The sequence below is a fragment of the Drosophila arizonae genome, chromosome 4 (genome assembly GCF_054131065.1).
Source record: "Drosophila arizonae isolate 15081-1271.41 chromosome 4, UAZ_ARI_1.0, whole genome shotgun sequence".
Taxonomy (NCBI): domain Eukaryota; kingdom Metazoa; phylum Arthropoda; class Insecta; order Diptera; family Drosophilidae; genus Drosophila; species Drosophila arizonae.
In genome coordinates this window covers 23,053,106-23,062,871 of record NC_142924.1, presented here as the reverse complement: position 1 = coordinate 23,062,871, position 9,766 = coordinate 23,053,106, and the positions used below count along the sequence as shown (strand labels likewise).

General features: G+C 42.1%; 2 protein-coding genes across 2 annotated transcripts; one reads left to right on the top strand and one right to left on the bottom strand.

Annotated features, from left to right (window-relative positions):
- Positions 1 to 2,170: 2,170 nt before the first annotated feature.
- Positions 2,171 to 3,427, top strand: LOC149269425 (uncharacterized). Its single transcript, XM_089468126.1, has 3 exons — positions 2,171 to 2,447; positions 2,535 to 2,999; positions 3,049 to 3,427. The coding sequence occupies exons 1-3, from the start codon at positions 2,274 to 2,276 to the stop codon at positions 3,268 to 3,270; spliced, it is 861 nt and encodes a 286-aa protein (XP_089324252.1). The 5' UTR covers positions 2,171 to 2,273; the 3' UTR covers positions 3,271 to 3,427.
- A 2,170-nt stretch (positions 3,428 to 5,597) lies between these two features.
- Doc3 (Dorsocross3) lies at positions 5,598 to 8,333 on the bottom strand. The gene is made up of 5 exons (XM_089468125.1): positions 7,428 to 8,333; positions 7,194 to 7,353; positions 6,777 to 7,044; positions 6,570 to 6,707; positions 5,598 to 6,504 (listed from the first exon to the last, which is right to left on the bottom strand). Exons 1-5 carry the CDS (start codon positions 7,516 to 7,518, stop codon positions 5,863 to 5,865), a joined length of 1,299 nt encoding a protein of 432 aa, XP_089324251.1. The 5' UTR covers positions 7,519 to 8,333; the 3' UTR covers positions 5,598 to 5,862.
- Positions 8,334 to 9,766: the final 1,433 nt, after the last annotated feature.

Sequence of the window (9,766 nt, the reverse complement as noted above, 5' to 3'; positions counted from 1 at the left end):
CGACAAGGCATGAAATTCGGTTGCAGCCCAATGAGAATACTCTGGAGACTCATAGTGGTTAAAGATGTTTATGAAATGGGCAGCGACTGAGACTAAGGGCGACGGCGGCGTCGGCGGCAACAGCAGCAGCCAAGAAACAAGAAAACAAGAGAAACAGAAACATTTCGTTATGTAAGATGCAGTTGCTTGTTGTTGTAGTTCCCTAGTTTATTTCGATGGCCAATGATGAAGTTTACGATGACATGCGTCACCACCCACGTCTGAAGTCGAACAGAGGATGTCGAGGGAGGCGTGTGCAGACGTAGTCTCCGGCCAGAGGACGGCTAGCAAAAAATGCAGAAGAAGAATATATAGAGAAAACAAACAATTTCAATTTACCACCAAATCGATTTCTAAATTGTACTCACCAGGGAGCAGCAGCAGCAGCAACAGCAACAGCAACAGCAGCGGGCTGCGGTTTTATAGCGCACCGAACGGGTGACAGATGTCGCTCTGGCTGTGTTGACAGGCGCAAGGTTGTAAGTGCATTGAATGCCTCATTAAATAGCTAGAACTGCGAAGCGTCTGCGTCTGCGTCCGCGTCTGCGTCTACATCGGCGTCTGGCAGATGTCGCAGGTTGTGCGGCGTGTGCGTAATTAATGCATTTGGCTGTTGTATTTTACGGCTCGACATTCGTTGTTGCTTTTTGTGTGCCCCATGAAATTAGATACACTGTGTCGCTGCAGCCAATTGCTGTTGTGTAAACACAAAATGGGGAGCCACCCGAACAATGACGAAACCATTACCATTACCGATTCCTAAACGAAAGTTAATTGCTTGACTGCCGGCGAACAAAAACAAGTGCTAATGTGAAAGAAAATCGTTTTACGCGTGGCATCAGTCATTATAAAGAAAAACTCAAATAGCGCGCCTTGTGACATCAAGCGAGACATTTTCCACTCCTTGCCAAATATGTAGATGCCATTGCAGTTGCGCACACGATTTCAATTAGGAGGAGAGGGAAAGAGTTGAGGAGAAAAAAGGTTACCATATTTGTATTTAGTATTTGATTCGCTGACCGAATGAAGCGGCCGACCACATTGATCCCTCGCCGAAAATAAACATATTTTGTAGGCCAGAAGAATGCAACAAAGGTCGGCGGTAGGAAGATAGCTCAGCGTCGTGTCGCCGGAGCCAAGCCATAAATGCCAAATCTCTCATAATCTATGCATGTGCATAGATGTACCTTTTCTTTCGCCTTTTTCAAACGTAGTCCTAAGCCGTGGTTTTAAACTAGAGCGGAGCCAAGCCCACTTGGAAGCCTGCAGAGCAGTTTATGCAAATGGGCTCACATATGGGCCGGGCGCGAGACCGCGTCCGCGTTTGTGTCCGAGTCCGGGGATGGGACAATTAACAAAGAGTGTAATTTTTCGATCGTAGCGTGTGAACAATGGCACAAACAATTACCGGATAATAAAAATCCACCCACACATACGCAGGCAAACGGCATACGTTTGCCGGACCGATTCGACCCATGCTTCATTTCAGCAATTCCATGAGAACAATTCTAAGTAGCAACACCAACAATGCCCGCTGTCAAGTGCGTGTGCTGCTCTCCGTTGTTGCGCCCATTGTCCGTGCCCTTTGTCTACAAGTCTATTGAGTGCAAACTATAGATGTATTTTAGTTCCCTGCATAATTTGCATATTATTGTTTGTCCAAAAACACTTGCTACCTGAGAGGGGCGTACTTAAGCTAACCAGAGAGATATCGGCAGCAATTGATTTATCGATAATGCATTATCATAAAGAGTCGATACGTAAATTGCAATTGCAATGTCAAGTGATGCCAGCTATCAACAGTATCTATGTTTTCATAATAAATATATATTTATTTATAAATCAAATATATTACAACTGCAATATCTTAAATCATAAAACAAGCATCAGAAAAATTATAAAAATTTCATATTCAAAAATTTTTAAAAATATATATCTAAATATTTTGTGTTGTTTTTGTACAGAAAATTAGTACAGAATTTTTTTTCATTAGTTTTTAAGATTATGATTATTATGTCTGAACATAATCCTTTCTTGTCTTCGGTTGAATATTAAGAATTTCTTTTTTATTGCATTGAATTTCCCTTGCATTTTCTAACTATCGAAAGCCAATCGGACCGTCATAAGCTTTGATCATTAAATTAGTTCTTGCGCATCTTTAGTCACGCGCCCATCTCTATGCAAATTTGCGCTTTAATTACACATTTCTTACTTTTAAAGATCAAGTACAGACGATGAGTTTTAATAATATAGATAAGCAAGTGTATTGCGAAGAAATTGACGATGACAATGATTCGTTTCACTCCTTCGCACAGAGCGATTTCGATTCAGCCATCTTGGAATCTCTAACCGACATAGAAAACTCCATAACAGAATCACCGAAATACGAGAAGAATGCGTATAAGAAAGTTAGTACATAAACATATATTTGGCGCATTAATATTGATTTTAATTATATAATCATTATCATTTTATTTAAAAATTCTCGCATCTAGATAAAGCCAAGCTTCCAGGCAGCCTATTCTGCTCCGAAGTCACCTGATACCTGTAGCTTGGATGCAAATGCGTCGTTTGTAAATCCGAACCAATATCAAACCCCCGACTTGCAGCCGTCAAGGAAGAACTTGAAAAAGTCTCATTACATGGTGGAAGGCAATTCGGAAATGCCTGATATGGATCTGTTCAACATGAATGCAGCCCCGTCAAACAAGAATGATCCAATGAATATCAGTATCGGCACGGAAGTATTGCAAAAGTATGCCTTTACCGAAATATGGGTTGAAGAGCAACAAAACAATCCGGGAAAAAAACGTTCGCTGCAACGGGAATTTACAGCCGCATTGGATAATTATTTTCATAAGGACAAAAAAATCAATAAACTTGAAAGTATGACGGACGAGAAGGAGTTTGATCGAAAAAAGGGCCACTTGAACACACAACATTTTATAAAGCCCAGCAAAGTAAATAAACTATTCCTTTTCGTATAGTATCTAAGAATTATATTTTCAGTTAACTACCCCTACATCGGCTAGCTTTCAAACTGTTTCCGAAAGCACCCCGTACGTGTCGCCCTTCGAGGACATGCCTACTGTGCATGAAGATATGATATTGACCGGACCCAATGCCTACATCACTGTGCCAGCTGGTTTTGATCTGACTAACCTGGTCGAGTACAATGATCCCAATCATTGGCATCGCCGCCCAACTACTCGAAACGATTATCACCCATAACTATAATTAAAATTGCAAGCCGGATATTGCATTTTCATAAGTCACATTGAAGTGTATCAACCTATTTTTCATTTATTATCTATTCTTAAGATCTTGAAACAAGCTAAAGCTAAGCATTAGTATGAAAATAATAATAAACTTTATTTCAGACGTGTAATATGAATTATCTGTTAATATTCAAAAGACTGATTGAGTTCTTTTTTAGAGTAACAATGAATATACATTCTACTATTATATCACATAGCATCGAGTTGAATTCTTGTTTTGTATTACTTATGCCCACTATTTACTAATTGATGTATTAAGTTGTTTAGTTATAAATGTCATCATCCTAAATGCTTACCGAAACAATGAATATTATTACTTTTTATGAGAATTAATTATGCTGAGATTGTTTATTTAAATATTACATATATGTGGGCATTTAAATATTAATCTGTCATTCTTGTTGAGTTATTACATCTTTGAAAATTAACTAACTTGATCACCTGCAGAACGATTTCATTTTTTGGTTTGTATGAATATGAATATAATCTTTTTGTGCAGGATTAATATCACCCGCTGAATTTCATGCATTTCCGAATATAAATTGAAACTTTCAATCAAACGGGAGGGCATCATGAGCATCCAGATTGTCTTGCATTCCTTAAGTGCTTACGCATCGTGTGGCAATTGGAGGCACGAACGAGCATGTCGCATTGGGATGATTGAAGCCGGCGCCCAACTCTACTCCAAATGATTTCATTGCGATGCCGATAAAATTGTCGCCAGCGAAATGTCCACGACTTTGATTTTGACCGCCATAACATTAATTTCCAACGAAATTACACATACACAACAGAGTGAACGAGAGGGAAATAACAAACAATAAGCGCTGGAGCATATACAGCAAACACAAGGCCTGCCTGGGATAAAAAGTTTGCTTATCTACCGCTGGAGAGCCGCAGACCGAGACTGGGATCGGGACCTGCAACGGCGCTCATTTGCCTTTGACATGCGAACGTTTTTGAACCTGCGCCTAGCTAGCTCCTCTTGTCTCAGGTTTGTGGCACTCGGATGCCGTGGCTCCCAAATGAGAATTCAATAAATTTTAGCAAATAGCCTCGAGCAAGTCAGCAACAACAACAGCAACACAATGGATATTTGGCGTCGTTAGTCTTTTTGGCGACGTTTAACATGAATATGCAGTGTGGCTAATGTGGAGCCCATAAACACTTCCAGCGGCAACATGAATGGAGCTGCAGCTCCACAGCCGCCGACAAGCAACAGATGTCCCCACCGAGAGCTGCAGAAAAAGAAACAAAACAGGTTGCGACCTACGTGTGTGGTGTTTAGTGGTTGGAGCTGGAGCTGAAAGTTGGGGAATCAGCCGCTTAACAATTGTTTGTTAACGCGATTTGAAATGAAACGAAATGCCACCGTCGAAGATTTGCAATTTGGGCAATATCCCTGTCTCGCTCGCTCCTCGGCTACCGGTTATCGGTTATCGATTCGGCCTGAGCTCCGTTTGGCGGGCTCTCAAAGGGGCCGCCGCATTTCCGTTGGCCAGCGCAACAAGTTGCATGTGTGAGGCAACGACTCGAACAATTTTGCATGTAAATGGCAAACAACTACAACGTGAAAACATCAATTACATTTGCTCTTACCTTGCGGCCAACTGCTCACCAGGATTACCTGGCGATCGTCGCGCTCAATCAGCGCACTGGCACTGGCGCTGGCGCCAGCATTTAAGATGCGGCTCTCTCTGATCTGCTGATAAGCTCATGTCGTCGGCGTTGTAGCTGTGCTTCTTCTTCTGCTGCGCTCGTTGTTGTTGCTATTGCTGGCGCAGTGAAGCGGGAGAGCGAATTGTGCAGCCCTCTCTGCGAACCAGCGTGAGCTTGTGATGCTGGGAACTGGTTTTCCTGGCCAGCACGCGAAAGATAGAAGACGCAATTATGTGTACAAAAACAAAAAGTGAACAAAATGGAAGCACACCAAATAATTTCAAAATATATATGCATATACAGAAAGGGAAGAACAAGAATGAGTAACAATTCATATGCAAGGTGAATGAAGATAATGGGACACCAGATAAAAATGATTCATGTAAAATAATGTCGTGATTTATACCTATTGTATAATAAAATATCAGTTATGAATTTAATGGCACAATTATAGAAATATATACATACCCCACCTGACACCTAACTAGTAACTTCTGTTTATATACTTCGTATATTCTCTACCCAAAGTGGTCGAGTAAAATCATTTCTCTCGTTGTTCCAACAAGATCAACAACGACTTGGCCCTTTTTAATGCTTCAATAAGAAAGGACTTTTCAGAAATTCTTATAAAAAATCTTTATTTACTCGCATTAAAATGCCAAAGACAATAAATCCATTACGAAATCATTTAAACAATTAAAATTGCATAATAAATACTTAGGATAAATACTGATGGCAAATACCTGGAAATCTTAATTAACTGCAAAATATCACAATACGACCTACGGACTACGCAACTAAACGCTAATTAAATGTATAAGGCACTTAGGAGCGACAACTATACAGCTGAACAACTGAAATGGGAGCAGCGGCAGCAGCTCCACAGCTAAGACGAGACGCTCACTCCTAATATGTCCAAGATGCTGAAGCTGCTCCGTTTGGGCTTCGGCACCGCAGCGACAGCAACGGCGGCAGCAGCAGCAGCGGCAACAGCTACGTTGGCCATACCAGTGATTCGGCTAATCGATTCGGATTCCAAGTCGGGCTCTGGTGCGCTTGTCGTGGTGCCCACCACATCTACAAAGGTATCGGTCTCTGGCTCGGCGGCGGAATCGCAGCCAGAAGAGGAGGAGGAGGCACGCGACGAATCGGGCGATGGCGGCGAATAGGCCCAACTTGGATAGCTGGCGATGTGTCTGGCATAATCAATGCACGGCAGGGGCGGCGGTGGCGCTGACAGATAGAAATTGGCCTCCAGAGTATCCAGCAGATAATGGCGCGGCATCAGCAGTCCGCTCGCTGGCTGCTGTTGCTGTGGAGCCAGCAAAGAGAGCTCTTCGGGAAGACGCAGCCGTTTGGCCGACGGCGAGGCTGTGAGCTCCATGTTGTTGACGGTTCCCGTACCCTCTGCATGCGCGGGGGCAGAGGTGGACTCGTTAAGCTTGCGCTTGCAGCGTGACTGGCCCGTCTCGCGGAAGCCCTTGGCAAAGGGATTGTTGTCGATTTTGAGCTTTGTGATGCGATCGTTCTGTGAGCGAAGAGCAGAAGATTAGTAATTGATCAATTGATGAATTGAGGCCCAAGACTACGTACCTGATACGCTGTGACAGCTATAAACTCTGTTTCGGGGAAAACGAAGGCCTGCTGCGGGGCCCAGGGTATCTGGGTCAGATCGGCTGTGCGAATCACATGCAGTCGTGGCTGATACTTGTGCATGCTGGCCAAGACAATCTGTGTGTAGATAAGCGAATATTTGCGATAAGTAACTGAGAGGTGATTATATGCAAAGACTACACCTACATGTCCATTGTTGTCCAGCGTATTGTTGGTTAGCTTGACTTTGCTGAACAGCAAAGCCTGCGATTGCCAATGCTTGCCCGTTGCGGGACTGTCCGGGTGTAGGAACATGCGCTGTGGACTCTGGGGCTCGGCACCGCCAGCCGGCACCCATTGGGATCCGGAGAACTTATAGCGACAGTCGCCAATGGGCACCATCTCCAGCAGCACGCAATAGTTGGCCTCCTCCTCCAGCCCGCTGAGCGAGACACGCATTGATGGAAACATACGTCTGGATAAAGTGAAGCAATTACAATGGCGGTTACTAACATGGTAAATGATCTCATTCGAGGGCTTATCTCGCTGCTCTGCATGCCACAGCTGTGAGTCTGAGATAAGCGGGCGCAGAGATACGCTAATGCAAATGATAACTCAACATACCTGCCACTCTTTGTGATGATCATTTCGGTGCCAATGTGGTGGAACTGCTGCCACAGTTCGTTGTTCTCGAGCTTCGCTTCCACGCCAGGCAGCGAGGGCTGCGCCACTGCTGGCGCCACGAAATGCGAACCGAAATTGGGCAAAAGGCCGCACAGTGGATCTGCAATGGACAGGGAGATGGCAACAGAGATGTTAAAGCCGTCGGCAGAGCACACTCAAACGCTGAAAACATACCTGGCAGACGTTGCATAATTTGCTGGCGATAAAGCTCGTGCGCAATCTGCTGCTGCATGCGCAGATCCGCAATGTTCGGCAGTGCCAACATATTTTTAATTGTAATCACAATATTTGACAATTAGTAATGCTTACGACTTGTTTATTGTTCACTCTCAAAGCGCGTTTCACTCTGATTTAAATCGAAATCTCGATCAGTTCTTTTTTTCTGCTCTTCGTTTGTTCGCTCACTCACGAACTGCTCGCCTTGCCGTTCAGATTGTAACTGTTGCGCTCTGAAATTCGTTCGCTCACAACTCGATTCCAACAGAATCCAGTCAGTTCACTTCTCATTCTTCGCCGTCGTATCAGGTAGCTGCACAACCTGTTTCTCCGCTCTTGCCGACTTCCAGTTTGCGCTCTCTCATCTACGGAGCGCTCATTGGTCGCTGCTGCTGACACATAGCATGCTATCTCGCTCCTGTCAATGATTGCGCCATTTTGAGCGAGTTCTTCACCGGCGGAGCTAAGTGATGGGCGCCCATATTGTTGTTGATAACATTGATTGCATTTGGGGGGAATCTCTTTGAACTAAACTGTTCGGATTTTAATGGTAATAAAAATGGAAATCTCTTACATTTGGCTCACTAACAATGGCCTATTAGCCTAAAATAGCTAATAGTGAAAAGCGTAATATGGATTTTCTAAATTCGAAATAGGTAAATGATTTTTCTTTTTCTTATGGTATTAAATTTACTGTGCTAAAAATAAAGCCAAAAAGCACATTTGTAGACTGTCGACTCTTGTAAAAGTTAATATAACTCGTGCATCATCAATTAGAGTTAATTGTAGTAAAAATAGAGAAGATATACAATAGTGTCATTCAAATGAATAGGTTCGAGATTTTGGAAAGTTCATAAGTTACATTCTTGAACGAAAACTCTAATTTGAATAAAAAAAATGTTGTAAAACGAACGAAATAAATTATTAAACAGTCATATTCAATAAAAAATGTACAGATCTGATATTTTTTCGTCATAACTAATATAACCAAGTTTATATAATTTAATTAATTATAACATAATTGAATTTTTATAATAATGTTTATCATCAGTTATAAGGCATATATTTATAATTATTTCATTCAAATCGTTTTCGTCGAAGACATATGTATCTCTATCTTTAGAATTAGTTAAATGTCAATTACGTTCTTGAATAACAAAATTGATGTCATAATAATATTTATGGAAACTTATATTTCTCATATAAGAAAAGATGTACTAAGACTTACTATTGAAAAATTACTTAAAATTAGCACGTAATATATGACTGTGTATTGATATTTAACCACAATAGAACGGTTTCAGTAGTTAACCTCTAATATTATTTTATGTTAATTTAATTTACAATACTCTACAATACTTAGTATAATGTGAAATAGGTAAACATTTATTTTGTAATTTTAACTTTTATTTATATATATTTTCACGACTATTGCTTCCTCTCATCTAAAAGTTGCTTACAAAAGGATTTCATTTTTGTATTTCTAGGTGTTTTTCTTATTATTAAAATCCTTGAAGTAACTCTTGAATCCTACATTCATGAGTTTCGACTCTGGCTTGAAATCACAATCGACTGATCATCTCCCAGCTGGCTGAAGAGGATATCAGTTAGTCCATAAGCCTTATCGAGGATCAGCATACAAGATACCGTTTGTGTCTCGCTACCGTTCGGTGCGAGCGAAAGCAAAGAGAGATGCGACTGGCGATAAGCTGCCGTAATCAAATGTTAAACGGTACTTTAGTATGGCTGCAAAGGGGCGCAACAATTTGTTGTGGAACATCAAACTGGCGCCAGGGCCGAGCGACAGCCGCCACGTCCACTTGACTGGCAGTCGCAGTCGCAGTCGCAGTCTCAGCCACCTTTTGCTGTGTGCATTGCCACTTGTCCTGGGAACAGTGGGATGACAAAAATGACTGACGACGGCGTCATTGTCGGCATCATCTCACAGGCGAGTCATAAAAATGATCACACTTTGTGCAAAGGGATGCTGCTGCTGCCGCTGTTGTTGTTGTTGCTGCTGCTGCTGCGAACAATGGGCACAAAAGATGCGCACTTTATGGCCGAACGATGAGCGACAGCTAACAACCGACCGCCGACTGTTTCCGACTGTCTATCGGGCATTTTGGATATTATTGTTATGATTATTGTATGTTTGTGGGTCGGCTCTACAATTTATTTTTATTGTCTAGACTCTACACACAAAAAAAAAAAAAAAAAAGAAGAGACGAAGAGACGAGCAGACAAAAAACCGCAACGGTCAACCGGAACATCTGAGGTCCTGTACGATATAAAACTGT

Excerpts from the sequence above, each read along its gene's own strand:
- LOC149269425 (XM_089468126.1), top strand. The coding sequence starts at position 2,274 with ATGAGTTTTAATAATATAGATAAGCAAGTGTATTGCGAAGAAATTGAC. Across the intron at positions 2,448-2,534 it reads AGAAGAATGCGTATAAGAAA|ATAAAGCCAAGCTTCCAGGC; the intron begins GTTAGTACATAA and ends TCTCGCATCTAG. Across the intron at positions 3,000-3,048 it reads ATTTTATAAAGCCCAGCAAA|TTAACTACCCCTACATCGGC; the intron begins GTAAATAAACTA and ends TTATATTTTCAG.
- Doc3 (XM_089468125.1), bottom strand. The coding sequence starts at position 7,518 with ATGTTGGCACTGCCGAACATTGCGGATCTGCGCATGCAGCAGCAGATT. Across the intron at positions 7,354-7,427 it reads AATTATGCAACGTCTGCCAG|ATCCACTGTGCGGCCTTTTG; the intron begins GTATGTTTTCAG and ends TGTCCATTGCAG. Across the intron at positions 7,045-7,193 it reads ATCATCACAAAGAGTGGCAG|ACGTATGTTTCCATCAATGC; the intron begins GTATGTTGAGTT and ends CACTTTATCCAG.